This window comes from Sinohyriopsis cumingii, chromosome 6 (genome assembly GCF_028554795.1).
Source record: "Sinohyriopsis cumingii isolate HCF-2022 chromosome 6, ASM2855479v2, whole genome shotgun sequence".
In the NCBI taxonomy this organism is placed as follows: Eukaryota; Metazoa; Mollusca; class Bivalvia; order Unionida; family Unionidae; genus Sinohyriopsis; species Sinohyriopsis cumingii.
This window is the reverse complement of record NC_142966.1, coordinates 42,413,951-42,432,349: the sequence shown is the minus strand read 5'-3', so window position 1 is coordinate 42,432,349 and position 18,399 is coordinate 42,413,951. Positions and strand designations below refer to the sequence as shown.

The following is an 18,399-nucleotide window of genomic DNA, read 5'->3' as shown; positions in this document are numbered from 1 at the left end:
ATCTAAAAAGAAAATTAAATATATGCCCTGCATTTAAGTAGCCTTGGGAAATTCATTCAGATAAAAATGATATGGCTTTTGGATAGAATGCAGTATTTTGGTGTGCTTCAATATGACTGAAAATTGCATGCAAGATATGTATGTATGAATTAGGGTTCAATTGCACATCAGCATACTAAAGGCTATCAATATGGTGCTGATTAAATGTAAAATTCTAAAAATATAAAGATAAAGATCTGCAAAATAATTCCATGCAGATAAACCCTTCCAAAATAAACATAAATATGAAGTACACTAGATAACACCCAAAATTTAAAGATAGTAAAATCTGTAAAATTTATATTAAAAAAAAAGATGCAGGTAAAAATATATCAAAGCCTTAAAATACAGGGTCAAAAAAAAATATATATATATATATATATATATATATATATATATATATATACTACATTCCCTCAAACAATCCAAGATTTTCTTTGAAGGTACATTATCACAAGTTCCTTAACTTAAATTTCATTTTTGTTTTTACATTGACTCACATACCGGGTCAATATAAATACACTTGACAATATGTTCCACTGTCATTGGACATTGACAGGCTATGTACTTTGGTCAAAGATTCACCCTTCGGGAGGTACTCATGAGTCAGGGGTTTGTGTGTCATATATGTAACTGGCAATTTCAGATTGTTCTTTATGAGGGGTGCCACTCTCTAATGATCAGCTTGATATTTTAAAGATGATTTGTTGAGTTCACATCCAAGGATTTTTCCAAGTTTATAGAACATGCTGATTTGCAAAGTATAAAATATCTGAGTAGGGAATCTTCCATTCAGAAATGGATTTGGCAGCTTTTCATAACTCTTAATACCAATTTGATTAGCAGCCAGCCTACTGTACAGAATATTTCTTCCAGATAGTACAATTAAATTAAGTTTCTTTGGGATTTGGGTTATTAATGGGTTGTCAAATTTAAGGTTTTGAAAACTTTTCAGTGTGAAATTGGTATGAACACATGCACATAGAGGGTTTAACAGCACAGCAGCAAAATCCCGGCTATTTAGAGTTGGGTAAGTTTAGGGTATCTCATAAGCCTAAAAAAAAAAAGATCGAGGCCAAAATGGGTAAAATCCTACAATATGAAGTTCAATCTTTATAAAACCTGATCTTTCTGTTTCTTGAAAGGTTTTGATGTACTTGAAAGATATTAGTATTGTTGGAATATCAGCAATAAACAGGGAATCTTTATCCAGAAACCAGCCTGAGATGGTGCCATGGGCTGTTGCAACAGCAGCTCCTACCAGGCTCTAACACTATTGCCAACTTTCTAATCTTCCATATACAGGACTGTAGGGCTACAATAGGAGGCTCTGATTTCAATGAATTTATAGAAAGGAATGAATTCCCCAGAATGTCTTTATAGCACAAATCAAGCAACTACTGTGAAGATACACACACACACACACAAAAAAAATGATGTTGTCAACATATTTTGAGCTTAAATTCTGCTCTTCTATGCTCCAAATGTCTGAGAGATAGGAAACTTTATCGATCTGTATATCTACCTCCATTGTCTGGTTCAAGTTTGCCAGCTAGCATTCTAATGAAGGTTGTTTTTCCAGTTCCATTTTCCCCCAGCATCACAATGATTTCAGAGTCTGTAAATTGGCCTTCCTCTATGTGCAAGGTAAAATTCCCTAAAACACACATCAAATTAGAGTTGCAATATGCAGTCTATTTAACAAATGTAATAACCATTATCCTTTCTTTATTTTGTTTTTCCTGCTCATTCAAAACGATTAAAATGAAAGATCACTTTACTAAGATTTGCATATGATTCCAAAATTGTGAACATTTCTTTTCTAATTAATGAGGTTTTGAGATCAACTAATAGATTACATTGATTTTCATCAGTGATGCCTTCTTTTTCACTTGTGGTCTCCATGACATGTTTAGCATACCATTTGTGGAAGTGGATGTTCAATTCTTCTTTGTAGTCTTTATTTATTATCAAGTCTTGTCGTTCACGTTCATGCATACATGTGGCAGGCACAAATAAATGAGTGATTCCATCTACTGTCTTTCAACCTAGTCATCACACTCTGACGGACACTGAAGACATCAAATACTGCCACTATATGCTAAATGAATTGATCATGATATTTACATGTTTCCTTCACACAAGGAATGATACCATTATGAAAAACCATGTTTTGTTTTACTGAATTCTTTATTTTGGATATTTATTGAGGTTAATCCACGAAATTAAATACCTGCAAATATGTGAACTTTAACAGACAAATCCACAAATAGAATAACCCACAAAAATGTCTCTTTTTCACACAACCATGTGAGATCCATATAAATACATACATGTCTCTTTTTCACACAACCATGTGAGATCCATACAAATACATACATGTCTTACTGTGCCACCTGCATGGGCTCAACATAAATGATCAAAGTTAAAAGAAACAGAAGATAAAAACAGATAGACCTTAATGGTGTGTGAAAGAAACTGCTTTGTTTTCAAGAAGAATTTTTATAAGAATTTTCACTGGCTGCACATACCCATAACTTTCATCATGTCAGGGTAGGAATATCTACAGACTTTGACTTTCTCCTCTTCAGCTTTCTCAGCAATTCGGAATGTCAGGGACATCTCCCTGAACCGCATGTTTTCCGATGGGATGAAACCATCTAGGAATATGTTTATACCTGCAAAAGAATGAAAATAAATGTAGATTATTACGTACATAAAAGAATTAAACATATATCCCTATTCAATAATGTCTTGTTATTGTCTTCACTGTTAGAAAATAAATCATCATCCTGAATGATTTTTCCACAGTAACACACACCATTACAGTAACACCTGATTTGAGCAATCTCTGATATGCAAGCAGTGACCATTATAATAAGTTAGCAAAATATGTGTTTCAATGCTACTGTTCAATGACCATACTGCAAAACCAGATATAATCACAATAGACCTTTGTTTAATCCTTTGTAACCATGAATACTATGTAGAGTCTGCCGGCAGAGCGCGTATCATTCCCAATCAAAATGAAGGAAAAAAAAGGAAGAAAAAAGTTTGGTTACTGGTTTCATTTTATTTATAATGTAAAGTTGTATGCCACACAACATAAACCAGTCTGATATATATATATATATATATATATATATATATATATATATATATATATATATATATATCTCACTAACCACCATTGCATTGCCATAGCACAGACTTCAAAATTCCCTATTTTATGGTTAAACATTTCATATTCAAAACAAACCAAAAATGAATGTAGATAGTCAGCTCAAATAAATCAGCAAATGACTGAAGGTTCCCAAACCTTCCCTGACCCCTGATGGGAAAGTGACAACTCCATAGGCTCCTGGCACACCATACAAACAGCAGATGTAATCCGAGAGAAAATCTAGCACAGCCAGGTCATGTTCCACCGCAATAACATACTTGTCAAAGTCCACTAAATTCCTGATTGCTTTTGCCACCTTCAACCTCTGCTTGACATCTAGATAGCTGGATGGCTCATCAAACATGTAGCTGCAGGAGAAAAAAAGTGAAACGTGTGATAAATTTTTTTAAAGTAACATTAGTTATCAAACTACATTATTTGTACATACATTCATGAGTTCATTAGCATATGTTACAGTGTTTGCATCCCATGTCACCTGATTTGCTTAACAATGACTTGAGTTTAAACTTAATAAAAATTTGCATCACCCAGTGATAATGGTATATTTTCTAAATTTCATATATTTAGCTAACTTTTGACAAATTTAACTGAACATAATGCGGAACATTCCATAGAAACTTTACAAAGACTTTGGTTATAGTTCAGCATACATGTACCATGGTGCCTAGGAAAAACATGAGGATATGTAATACACTGGGACATATCCCAGCTCTATAAATATTTAAACTCAAGTAGCTAGGATATATCCCAGATATAGGTAATATTTAAACTCAAGAAGTTAGGATGTACATATTTAAACTCACGTAGCTAGGACATATCCCAATTATAGATATTTAAACATTAGTAGTTAGGATATATCCCAAATCAAGATATTTTAAATTGAGTACTTAGGACATTTCCCAAATATAAGTATTTAAACTCAATTAGCTAGGAAAGGTTCAGGAATGACAATATTACAGTGTATTGAATCTACATCAATACTGGATACATGTACATTTGCTATGAAGCAATCAGGTAGTGAAAATAATTGGGACTGAGTGAATATTTTGAAGGCAAACTATGAAAAAATGATTTTAAATACAACTTTGCCAAATGGTCATTTATAACCGTTTTTCACTCCATGGACAATGGTAGAAAATAAAGATGAAAGAAAATATGAAAAACTTGGACATGACTTGTCATCTTGTTGTGTCCAACTCCAAATTGTTTCACCAAATGAACACAACATAAAATCTTTCATGATCCCTTAAAAAAATTTTGCAATAACACAACCAATGATAGTAAAATATAATTACAATAAAAACCTGCATTATCACACTCAAAAAGAGAGAGAAAAAAATATAAAATACTTCCAAATTGTTAATTCTCAATAAAAACAATTTATTAGAACAAAAGGATAGACTTCTTCATGTAAAAGTCCCAACAATCAATATTTTACTCGACCACTACATTTAGTTAATGATCAAAGGCCACAGTCTGCATTTGTCTAAATGTTCTTGTAGCTTGATAGAGCTGAATAGCGAATTACATGTAACAACTGATATGCAGCACTAGATGTGTCACATCAAAACTGCTTGAAATATACAGCTGCAAAATTTGTTCACATGTAACTGCAGAACTTGAGGGTAGGTACATTTTTTGAAAGTGTTATGTTCCAAATATAGAAATAGATTGAATCTTGTGATCTTTTTTCTGGCAACTTTCTAGTGAAACTTCAATAATTTCTAACTTCAGTGACCGGAATTAAGCAGAACAATTTAGCCATGAGACTTTATAAGAAATTTATTGATATTTTTATGACTGTGACAACTTTTTTCTGATTATGAGCAGTCACCATTAATTGTAGTAATATTAACAGAATCTATGCTGGGGTTGCATCATGACAAGGAAATTCTAGTTGAAGGATTGCATTGTCTCTGCACTCGCCTTGGTGCAAAATCCAACCCAGTTTATTTTCCTCATTCAATTTATTCTATTCAAATTAAAACATCCTTTCATGTTTGCAATATAGGTTAGTGCATTCAACAAATTCATCAGGCACTATTATTTTCTCTGTTTTTTCTTCTGCAGATCATTTAACTGAAAAACATTTTATAAAAATATAGATAAGCATATCAGGACAATCATCCTATATCTGCCTCTCTTACAAAACAAATAGCAGTTCACATTTGTAATTTTATGAATTGCACAACAGTATCCTACTCATATCACTTTTGGTATAATACAGACATTGTTAGGAGTCACATACTATTGTTCTGTTGTTGTTGTTACTGTAGGGTTTAATGCCATTTTTCAGCACAAGATAGGCTATACATGGCGGCCAGTATAAATGGTGGAGGAAGAACCTGGGAAAATCCCGAAAAGAACCACCAACCCATGACAGAAGCTACTGGCAAGCTTTCTCACATACCCACAGCTTTGTTCCATAAACACTTTGCAATATTACAAATATGTTAATGAAGGTAGAGGTATGGCCAGTTGATTCAAAATATATATGTTACAGGCATTAGAAAATAACAAAAATATTTGGCAGCACTGAGATATTATCATATTTAATCATATTAAAATAACAAAATAATTATTTTGTTTAAAATGAAAACTTATAACCTTTGACAATTTAGTTTACAATCATAACTTTTAACTTTCAAAAATTAGTTCCAACAAATGCTATGGGTAGCACTTGGACACTTTGAGACCGCCAAGCTGAGACAACCTGGCTTAGATAAGAGAAGTTGGTAAGATTAGCAAAGATTCCGGTCTGCAGGGGTGACAGCACATTTTACTGACCATAAAAAATGTACAACTTACATGTCTGCTTTCTGTATGCAAACCATGGCACATGCAAACCTCTGCAGTTCTCCTCCTGACAAATCCTCAACATTCCTGTCCCTCACCTTTATCAAGTCTGAAGAAATAAATAATAATGCGAGATGGAATTTAGCTACAATTTAATGACTTAAGATTCTAGTACAAACAATAAAATCTTCATTTTCTGGTTTGCTGTGTTTAAACATTAAGCAAAGACACCACATTTAATTACAAATTAATTTTGTGGGGTTTATGATGAAAAACGAAGTTTGTACACAAGGATTGATTCACAGGAATTGATTAAAGACCAGTTTGATTTGGTGCTTTACAGCACAGCAACACAAGTTGGTTATTTTGTGCCAAGACAATTGGAGTAAAATGCCTTGCCAATGGACACATTCTGACCCAGGCTGGTCTCAATGGTAGGATTCTAACCTACTCCCTTGCAGGAAGAAGTCGGGCATGCTAACCACTGAGCCACTGCAACTCCCAATTAAAGATAGGGACACCTAATTAAATCTGGACAGTATAGTTCACATGATTCTGCATCTCTTTGTCTTTGTTTGAAATGAATAATCTTGATCAAAGTCAACCCCCACATTCCTCACCAAACATTCATGGGGCAGATCTGGGACTGTACAGTTTGCAGTTGGACTCATCTTAAGTGATTATATAAAATCTGCTTTTGTTGTATGTATGAACTCCATAGACTCTGAGTTAAAACGATCAGTAAATCTTATCAATTACAAAAACAATAATTAAAGAGTTCTATCTTTGTTATTAATATTTATCAAATTAAAGCTAAAATAGCATATATATATATATATATATATATATATATATATATATATATATATATATATATATATATATATATTTTCATATAAAGTGGGGCACTTATTTCTAAATATTATCAATACATGACTAACAAAACGTTTCAAAGTGTTCTTAAAATATCAGAGATAATATAATAGTTCCTAAAGAAAAACTGAGAAAAATGCACAAAACCTTTATATCAGTTTATGGCACAAAATGGTCGCATATATGAAACCTCATACCTGATGAAAAAATTTAAGTGCATTTTACATCATTAAAATTTCAAATAAAGAAAAGAAATACTTTTTGTTAAATTTAAAGATGACTCAATTACAAAATTAACTGCATCCTAACAATTGTCCCCGTATTCACATATATATATATATATATATATATATATATATATATATATATATATATATATATATATATATATGTGGAATGTGTATTAAAAATTAAATTTAAATAATGATGGCATTACCCAGTTGTTGACAGATGTCTTCTTGAATGCCACAGTCATCCTTCTTTGTCATAAGCTCCTGCACTGAGCCCTTTAAAGAAACAAAATGACAGCATCTTTTCTCCTTTTCATACTTGATAATGTTAATTTAACTTATCCTTTTCATTGACATATTTCTTGGGTTGCATTTACAGAGGTATCAAAAAACTGGTAGAGATGTATAGTTTCATTGAGAATTAACTAAAGACGGATGATCTCATTTTAAGATTTGTATTTGTCTACACTAAAAGAGCAGGTATCCACTTATTTTTAACAATATGCATTTAAACCATAGGTGTGGTTGTAGTCAAAACCTTTAAACAAATTGAGACATACATGTATGCATATATACATACATGCACAGGGGTCACGCTACCAGGCGAATTGGGTGACTAGGTCATCTAAAAAGTGTAAACTTCGCCTTCTTCTGTTAGGAAAGTGAAAACAACTTCTCCCTGTAATTATTTTTTGAGGAACATTGAATGACCATCCTTTCTGAGATGCTCCCTCACCTTGGCCAGGTTACTTCCAGTGTCATGTTATATATAGCTCAAGGCAAAATGTAGGCTTCAAGCCATCAAATAAATGGTGTTGATATCAATTATGCTCACAAACTCTTGCACATTCACAGGCATGTGTTTTGATAGCTGATAAACCATTTCTTGAGTAAGTTAGCAACTATTACCGCCCGATTTCCACAAGTTATTCTTTAATGAAAAATGATACAAACTTGTTTTTCTAAACTTAAATTTACATAAATAGTGTAATTATGTAGGTCAAAAATATATGGGATGATGCTATGTTGTGGAATTTGATGAGAGATGCTGTAAGGTCAAAGTTGTATTCTGAGTTTACGAATTTTTATGAAAATATGAAGAAAAAAAACAGCAGCAAAGCAAATACTATTTAACCAATGCCTAATGTTACACTAAGTACATAAACAAATAATAAAATCTTGCATTTGCAATCCTATCAATGGACTGTTGTAACAAAGCTATGAAGTGAGTGATTACATTAGGAAAACCTGTCTTTCTAAAAATAGAAGCACTTGCACATCAGCTGTGTCAATTCGGTTAGATCATTCATATACTGACTTGAATTCTTTAGTGTGTTGTTTATGAACAGTTATGGTAAAGTTTTATCGGCAACAAAGAAATTAGGAAGAACAGTATGATCTGAAAGACGTGTGCATTTTCTCTTATGTACATGGTATAGGGGTTGTTTCAAACAAGTTTAGAAATCTTTTCAAATGCCAATTTATAATGAACTTCCATTAAGTAAAAAGAAAAAATCATAATTAAGGGTACTTGATTTAGCATTTGTACTAACTTGCAATTACAATACTTTAATCTAGTTACTTAGTTAAAATTCATAACAATGTATAGATTCTGTTGTTCTCTTTTTAATTCATATATATTGCCAAATTACACTGAATATGAATATGATACTTATTAAACATGCACCAAATGTGTTTATAATATAGTTAGAACTTGAAAATAAAGTATTGCTTAAAACCAATGTTAAATGCAAATATGGCATAATCCATCCATCCAGACAGACAGACAGAAATATGTCTTAATCTTCATAATATTTTAATGAAATAAACTGCATTATATTCAAGAAATAATGTTCTTTTCAAACTAAACAAAATCTACAAAATTCAACTTAACGTCCAAATGAATGTTTTCTCATACCATGGCTCATATATATATATATATATATATATATATATATATATATATATATATATATATATATATATATATATATATCACACATATACACAAATGATTGAATTCATGCATTCTTTTTAAACTTAAATTCTAATGGTGAATACTGTAAAAAGACAACTGAGTGTGCTGGTTAACTTCCAAAGTCATCACCATTTTGAAGTCGTTAGAATAAGTTGTTGTTGTTGTTGTTGTTGTTTGGGGTTTAATGACATTTTTCAGTGCATGATAGACTATATCTGATGCCAACATAGCTGGTGGAGTAAGAGCCTAGGAAAACCCCAGTAAGAACCACTGACCAAAAATAAAAGCCACTGGCAAGCTTTCTTGCATATCCATATTGGCCAAGCCAGAGAATTAAACCCACACAGCCATTGGTGAGATGGCAGTGATTGATAAAGGTGAGTGCTTTAGACCACTAGCCCACTGATGGCCTCTCTTAGCATAATAGCCGAAAAGATGACAATATAGCTAGACAACCCTTTAGCAGCAGAAATAAAAGTCAGCAATGGAGGCATACAATTATTATCTATGATGCTGTGTTAAACATTTTGAAAGTCATTTAGCATACTTCATAAACTTGTAAAAAGCAAGACAGTGTTCTGGGGAACATTAGCTACTTACCTTGACAGCACGAGGAATCTGGTCAACATATTGTGGTTTGATGACAGCCTTCAGGTTGTCCTCAACTATCTTTCTGAAGTAATTCTGAAGCTCTGATCCACGAAAATGTATCAGAATCTGGGCCCAGTCAGGAGGATCCTGTAAAATGAAGAATAAGTAATTAATGTTTAGCTGTCATCAAATTGATCTTGGATATCATGAACAGAGGGAAAAACCAGATGCAGCTGAGGAGTATTATAAATTTAAAAGATATTAAAGGCATTGTTCCTATTCTTTCACCACTGTGCATTGTTCATATTCTTTGACCACTGTGTGTTTCCTCTTGCATTACATGTATACATGTGCTTATCTGATTGACAATAATTAACAGTATTATAAATAAACTGCACAAATGTTAACAATCAACTAACCCAAAAATCAAGGCAAAGATGATAATAAATATTACTAGATTCTTCCCCATATATGCTGGCAGGCTGGACAAATATAACCCAAAGTGACAAATGGTCTGTTTAGGGATCGGACAAAAATCTTAGTCCTGATGGGATGTATTTTCTGTTTAGGGATCGGACAAAAATCTTAGTCCTGATGGGATGTATTTTCTGTTTAGGGATTGAACAAAAATCTTAGTCCTGATGGGATGTATTTTCTGTTTAGGGATCGGACAAAAATCTTAGTCCTGATGGGATGTGTTTTCTGTTTAGGGATCGGACAAAACAAAAATCTTAGTCCTGATGGGATGTATTTTCTGTTTAGGGATCGGACAAAAATCTTAGTCCTGATGGGATGTATTTTCTGTTTAGGAATCGGACAAAAATCTTAGTCCTGATGGGATATATTTTCTGTTTAGGGATCAGACAAAAATTTTAGTCCTGATGGGATGTATTTTCTCATTCTGTTAACAAACTTCAGATTATTTTTCTTGCCCACAAGCAATCATATTGTTTAATATCCAATTTCCAATAAAATCACAATAGTTGTTTCTCTAAATTTTCATCTCAGAGTATTGTAAACAAAACACCTGTGGCATGTGTTGGAACTGACATCATTTCCTATTAGAGCTATATATTGTGGCACTTAAAAAGAAATAAGCATGTTAGAAATTGTAAATGACACCATTTTTGCACTGGACTTTATCTACCCCTGGAGCAGTGGTTCTTAACGCATGGGTCATGACCCAAAACTTGGTCACCATGCTATTTTGAGTGGGTTGCCAAGATCAACCTTAATAATTTGAAATTTCCTACCCAAGTGGATCTTTCTGCATTTGATTTGTGGCAAGGCTAATACCAAACCTAATCTGGGTCACTGCCAAAAAAAGTTAAAAATTGCTGCCCTCGATTAAGATGCAGCTGACTAACCAAAGGTAAGATAACTTTATCTGGTGAGTAAAACATCTGTGATGCAGGAAATTAGGTAAGTTAATGTCAATAATGAGCTGTGAATTGACAACCATGACACTTTTCACATGTGAGCACCAGAAGTCAAACAACATCTAACTGCTCTGTCAAGCTTCGAGTAGGAATTCGTTAAAAGTAAATCAGCCATGTTTATACTAGATAATCAATTAATAAGTCATTTAACGTTTTAAATAAAACTCTTGTAGTTTTTTAATTAATCAAAACTCGAGAGTATTTGAATTAGCAAACTCACAGGTTTTCAGTAGTATTATATCTAAAAAAAAATTACATAATTGTATTTTCTGTTGAGTAGTAACTGCAACAATCAATTGATTAAATTGATAAAAGTAGATTAACTTACTGTGAAATTGCCCAGATTTGGTTTTAATTTCCCAGCCAAAATTTTCAGTGCTGTTGACTTCCCAATTCCATTAGTGCCAACAAGCCCAAGTACAACACCTGTTCGTGGTACGGGCAACCTGAAGAAAAACAAACACATATATAATCAAACCTATCAGTAGTGGCCACTTGTGGAAAAAGGAAAAAATGGCCAATTAAACGATCAGCCAGTGTACACAGGTTCACTTTTCAAAATTGGTTTTTAAACAAATACCATGCACCAAATATCATTACATTATTGTTTTTATTATTATCAAGATTATTTTATGTGCAGTGGATACAAAATCATAATTACGGGTAATATTGTTCTCTCCAACATTTATGTTCCATACAAGGTGACTGTATCCAGCTCACTTTAGTCCACCCTATAAATGAAATTATCACTCATTTCAAAATATACACTGAGCAAGTTATAAAAAACAATATCTGGATTTTAACTGTCAGCTTGCCAAGATCAAAGAAGAGTTGGCCTACATGAGAAGCTTGTGATGAACAGAAAATCAAAAGAAGCCGTTATTCGTTATTCGCATTTGAGTCATGAACCAAAACTTTAATTGCCTTGACCTGTACATTATGAATACTAAATGACTCCTGATCATAATAAAAAGGGATGTAACTTGTATCTCTTCTTAAAGATGAACTTATTTCTTCAGATACAGTTTTAATTCACAGGCACATAAATGAAGACACCTAACTATACCCATCACACTGGCACAAAAGGTGATTTCCATCTCTGCTGCAATTGCACAACTATTTTTCCACCATCCATCAAAGCAGAATTGCTTCAAAACCCTGCCATAAAGATAAAAACTGCCTCACTTTCAGATTTTGCATGTTCACACCTTTTTACACTGTCAACGTGACTGGAGTTATGAGTAAAAGCGAGATAAGTGTGCACATCAATTCGCTTGATAATCCTTTATCTAAACAAATGCCTTCCTCCTGAAGCAAAAATTCAGTTTGCTTTACTGAACAGTCAATATAAATACACTCTTGTGGCCACTTAAGGCAGGGAGAAACCACTGTTTGATTGGGCAACACCTGGCTTCTGCCTGAGGAAAACAGGTGATCATTAAATACAGGACATTAATATATAAAATTTGCTGTAGGAAAATTAGAATTACTAATAAACTGGTGACTGCTGAGTAAAAGTTATGATTAGTTATTTAGCAATACACAGTATATACAATAATAATAATAATAATAATAATTATAGTTATTTAGCAATACAAAAATAATAATAATTATAGTTATTTAGCAATACAAAAATAATAATTATAGTTATTTAGCAATACAATAATAATAATAATTATAGTTATTTGGCAATACACAGTAAATGCAATAATAATAGTTATTGCTGTATATCTTCTGCTGGGGTAAAATTAGAAAGGACATTACAAACATGTGACAGCTGAATAAAGGTGACCATTAGGATAGGTTTGACTGTACATGATTAAACTGATTTATGATTTCAACATATTAAAGCAACAGTTTGAATGTACCACACTTTGTCTCCTTATTCCAATCATGTAATTCTAATATGCATGAATCATCAAGTCATATGGCACTAACATGTATTTTTGTATGTGAAATATTATAAGACACATATATTCACTGGCAAATTTTTCAAAGAAAATCCATGTACAGCTTAAAAGATCCTTTATTGGCCCGTATACATGAGTTTAAAACCCTTCACTAGCTGTAAAAGACAAAGAAAAAAAGAATTCTTAATATACAATTTACTTTATTCAAAGATAGCATTCAATATTAACTGATTTGTTAAGCATAAAATATACCCTGTTCAGAACTAGCATTCAATATTAAAAGAAAGTTGTGAATCAGGTTACAGAAAGAAAATTTTAATTTGAAATTACAAAATTCAGGGTAAGTTTTCCAACTAGACTAATACCTTACAGTAAAGTACCTGTGTAGCTTGAAGGAATTGGCGCTGTATCTATGTGTTACATCTTTTGTTAGATTGCTTGGAATATTGATTATTTTCACTGCCTCAAATGGACATTTCTAACAATGAAAAGAAATATGTGCATAAAGTTTTATCACAATTATTTTTCACATCAATTTTCAAACTGTATATACATTTACAGCAAGCACTTGAAATTCCAAAAAGTGAAAATATTTAGACTTTTAAAAACTAAAAGCAGGAAAAATGAAATATTTAGGGTTTAATGTAATGTTTTGTTCCATTTTACATTTGTCAAATCAAAGTTACTTCTATTGGCAAGATTCATTATCCATTAAACCTTACCATACAAGAATGGAAATTGTGTTCAATAACATTAGATGGTATCTGATGCAATAAATTAAGCATTATGAGTAAAATTTATAACATAGTGTAACCATGCCACTTCCTAGCAATTCAAATTAAGGAAAATCAACAGAAAGTGTAAAGGAGATACAAGTAATTTACCTAATCAACCATACTGCATGTTAATTTTCGTACCCTCTTTGTATATAACAATGCACACAAAAAATATTAATTTTCAGTCTTATGATTTTTTAACAATATCCACACAAAAGAATTGACTAAAATCATAATTATTTATAAATATATAGTAATAAATATATAGTAATCAATAGTAAGTACAAAAAATGCACCAATATGGAAACCTACTTTTGCACAGATGCCACAACCATTACAAAGTGCCTCAGAAATGAAAGCAATCTTGTCTGCTGGTGTAACCTCAATGCACATTTTACCTGAAACAGTACAAAGATACTTTTATTATCAATTTCAATAATCAGACAACAAATATATAATCAGGACTTGACTCATTAACCCCTGGAGGTTTTTGTCATTTTCACATGAAACACGAATAGGAAACACATTTTGCGGGCTATTTCTGAATGCATCCTAATACATTGACTTCCAAGAGATTTCTGGTTAGCCTAATGCCTAGTTGTGTTAGAAACATCATTTTCCGTTGGCTATTTTGCTCGTGCATGAGCAGAAGGATAAAAATAGTTCTATTTTTTTATTTTGGCTTAACGGACCCATCCTTTTCGTATCCAGACCACTCTTTATTCCAAATGCCCATCTTATCCTACATTTTGCAAAGGTTCACCTTTCTGTGTGCAGTTCAGACTGATTTGCTTTAGATCCGAGGCCAAAAAGTAAAACATGTGGCACAAAATCAGATTCCAACCACAGGCAAATTTTTGGTAAAAACAAATTGAGTCCAAAAAATTACGTTTTTCCCTCTGTATTTTGTAGTGCAACTAGATTGTCAAGATTATTTGGTTTCATTACAGAGCTACATCTATCTTAAATGACCTTGACACTACAAAGCTTGGAAGCTAGGTGGCTACTACCTCCTGATACATAAATGAGGAGCCAGGGGTTAATGAGTTAATAATAGTATGCCCTTTGCACGATGCATTTTGTATCCAACGAAAATATATGAAAGCCATATAATGTGCATCCAATGAACACACATATAAAAGCCATATACTGTGTATCCAATGAACACATATGAAAGCCAAATACTGTGTATCCTATGAATACCCATATGAAAGCCATATACTGTATATCCATTGAACATACATATAAAAGCCATATACTGTGTATCCAATGAACACATACGAAAGCCATAAACTGTGTATCCAATGAACACACATATGAAAGCCATATACTGTGTATCCAATGAACACACATATGAAAGCCATATACTGTGCATCCAATGCTAATGATCTGTACAAGCTGTTGATACATAAAGTTAATAGTCTTAACAGCCATAATGAATCGGTACAGACTCTTGTATATATTTGCTCCAAGATCAAATTCAGGACTCTTGAGGTGCAAAGTGAGTGTTTTACCACTGATTCATTGAAGCGTAAAAAGTAAAACATAGTATCTACCTACCAATTTTAACAACTGGACAATACTTCCTACACTCCTGTCGACATTTACTGGGTTTACACCTATCATTGTTCACAATGGCTATCCTCGTTGGTCGATCCTGACTTGTTTCCAACTGTTGGTTTGAATTTTGCAGCATTTTTTTTTACAGCTTCTCTCCCTCTTCCTGATAGATGAAAATGACACTGTATTATCATTGTGACATATCAAGCTGTTTTACGTGATTAAACATTTCTGACAAAAGTGACATACAGTATAATACTTTCATTTTTCTTTTATGTTTTACCTTTTTCTCTATATTCTATAACCATACCTGCGATATCTCAGTGTCTGAAGGAAAATTTAACAGAACGTTTGGACCATGTGACTGTCTTTGTCACTCACCAAGTTCAATGTCTTACAAAATAATAAATTTACAACTTAACATTTTTTCTGGTGATATTCTTTTAAAAAAAAAGTCTTCAAAGTGTTTCTTAACAAGTTGCAAACTTCCAGAAACTTCTAAACCGTATTAAATAGGAATAATTTAAAACATGATTAAGTGCATCTTATTTACAATCCACTACTTATTATAATTCACTAACTAAATTCAAACATCAGCTTGTTTTTTGCATCAGTGTACATGGTTGACCTACGAAAAAATCAGATCTCACAAAATGTACTTAAGTCTAACAGGATATTTTGTCAAATAACACAGTCTTGTACTCTGAAAGTATCACAGGTGTGTATCCTGTTACAGGTGTTATATAGCCAGGTACAATGGAATAAGGGCCTAGTACACTTACAATATAAGTATTTATAGTGCACGAATCTAATGTACATGGTTTTGCTCAAATCTCTCAACTACAATGTAGCATGCAAAATGCATTCAAACCAGTGCTGCCTAACAAAACAAACATTAAAAGGAGGAATCAGACAATGTAACTTTTAAAGTTAATGTTCATTCTAAAAATTATACTGTTTGTGGTGATCACTGCATTTTCATCACTTTTCTAAAGTTGCCCATCAAGTTTACATATTTAATTCATATACTGTCACAATTAATGCTTTGCTTGTTAAAAAAAAATCATACTGTGTTAGTTGCCAAGATGAACCCAATGTACTGTTTTCTAATCAAAGTTTAGTACCTGGCTACCATTGTAAAAGTCCATAGCATCAATAATTTGTCTGGACAGTTTTCTATGAAATTTAAGGTGTTGATCATTCAGCAATTGGTATTAAATGGACTCTGGTTATGCAATATTAGTATTAAATTTTAGAACAACAATTAATTTTTAATTTGAGTTTATGCACCTACATGACCATGTTGACATACACTTTAGCAACTTCCGTCTTAAATGCATTCCTTTATGGTTCATGAGACATATCTTACAATCATCTGTTCCACTGAATGCTTGTTCTTGGAATGAAAGTGTGTGTGTGTGTGTGTGTGTGTGTGTGTGTGTGTGTGTACAGTGATTAGGATTTTTAATGTAGCTTTAACAATTTTTCAGCCATATTCCTATGATGTCTGCAGTGTGGCAGTTTATAGTTAAGTCTAGCACTGGGGTATCATGCCGTAGGTATGTAGCATGATGTCCCACCCAGTCACATTATCCTGACACCAGGCCAACCAGTCCTAACACTAACCTTTTAATGCTGAGCGCCTAGCGGCAGCTGTTAGTGCCAGTCTTTCGTATGACTCAGCCAGGGTTTAAGCCCACGACCTCTTGCTACCGAGGCAGATGCTCTACCCACTTGGGCACTGGAGCAGTGGGAATGGGAGTGAAACCGATTTATTATTATTATTACTACTACTGCTACTACCACTTCTACTATTACTACTATGTTAACAATGTACTACTACTACTGATTATATTTACATTTACATGTTGAATGCTTATATTAACATTTACCTGTATTGTAGATCTTGATGTTCAATGACTAAAACTTATCATTTAAGTGTACCGGTATATATGTGTATATATATATATATATATATATAGCGTTGCTACTCGTATATTTCCTAGTGTTGTGAAATACTATAATAGCTTGACTTACCTCCCCTACGATACAACAGTTAACAAAAACATAAGGCACCTTTTAGATTAAACTAGATCAATTTCTCTCCAGATCTTAAAGTACTCGTGTTATACCTGGCAGTTATATAGTATTCGTCTTGAACTTGGAGGTAAAGAAAATAATGAAACTTCGCTATTCCTCGATATTTTCGAGGAAATTCAAAGAAAGAGAATGACATGATCATAACAATTGCTCAAACAATATTGAGTGAATTCCCTTCGCAGTTTCGTTTTAGAATTAATATTTTAAAGTACCTGAAATTCTGAGAAAATGTTGTAATTGACAAACATTACCTAATCTTTTGCTTTTGTCGACACATTATATTTAATAGAGTTGACTTAGATCATACAGTTGGACGTAAATCAACCATCAGCTTCACATACCCTTCCAAATTGAGAAAATATACGAGTTGCCTCCCTTACGAATCCATCCTCTATGGCTTTCGCTTTGACTACGAGAGATACGTGAGCGATTGAAATTAGGCCGAAAAATAAGCCCCACGCCTGTAATGACACTAACTGAGGGTCCACCGGTATCAACACAGATTTGGGGGATTGATTTTTAGGACTAGGTTGAAACATGGCTCGTATTTCTTCGTCAACACTTTATAACACAACATTATAAAAACCACGCAGTTCCAAAAGAAGCACACTGCACACAAGTAGTGAAGGGGGTAGGATTAGCCTCAATGGGAATTAGCATTAAAAACACCCTTGGGTCAGATTAGCCTCAATGGAAATTTAACATGGAGAAAAATCGTGGGTAGGATTAGCCTCAAGGGAAATTAACATGGAGAAAATTGTGGGTCAGATTAGCCTCAAGGGTAATTTAACATGAAGAAAAATCGTGGGTCAGATTAGCCTCAAGGGAAATTTAACATGGGAATAAATTGTGGGTTAATATACGTACAAGGGGAATTAAACATGGGATTTTTTTTTTTTTTTAAAAAAAAAGGGGTAGGCAAT

At 32.9% G+C, this 18,399-nt stretch overlaps 1 protein-coding gene across 4 annotated transcripts in view; it reads right to left on the bottom strand.

Moving 5' to 3' along the window:
• Window positions 1–17,981, bottom strand: part of LOC149796795 (ATP-binding cassette sub-family E member 1-like) — a 33,041-nt gene extending 15,060 nt beyond the window's left edge. The window contains exons 1-11 of one of the 4 annotated variants that reach the window (XM_089961446.1): window positions 17,509–17,981; window positions 15,377–15,539; window positions 14,129–14,214; window positions 13,421–13,518; window positions 11,459–11,576; window positions 9,701–9,838; window positions 7,329–7,398; window positions 6,032–6,128; window positions 3,359–3,570; window positions 2,571–2,717; window positions 1,565–1,696 (exon numbers count right to left, since the gene is read on the bottom strand). In XM_089961446.1, coding sequence (XP_089817572.1) covers window positions 1,565–1,696; window positions 2,571–2,717; window positions 3,359–3,570; window positions 6,032–6,128; window positions 7,329–7,398; window positions 9,701–9,838; window positions 11,459–11,576; window positions 13,421–13,518; window positions 14,129–14,214; window positions 15,377–15,512 — 1,234 coding nt within the window. In that variant the 5' untranslated portion in view covers window positions 15,513–15,539; window positions 17,509–17,981. The remainder of the gene's footprint in view (window positions 1–1,564; window positions 1,697–2,570; window positions 2,718–3,358; window positions 3,571–6,031; window positions 6,129–7,328; window positions 7,399–9,700; window positions 9,839–11,458; window positions 11,577–13,420; window positions 13,519–14,128; window positions 14,215–15,376; window positions 15,540–17,508) is intronic. The other 3 variants (XM_089961447.1, XM_089961448.1, XM_089961449.1) reach the window with 3 other exon arrangements.
• Between the last annotated feature and the right edge of the window lie 418 nt (window positions 17,982–18,399).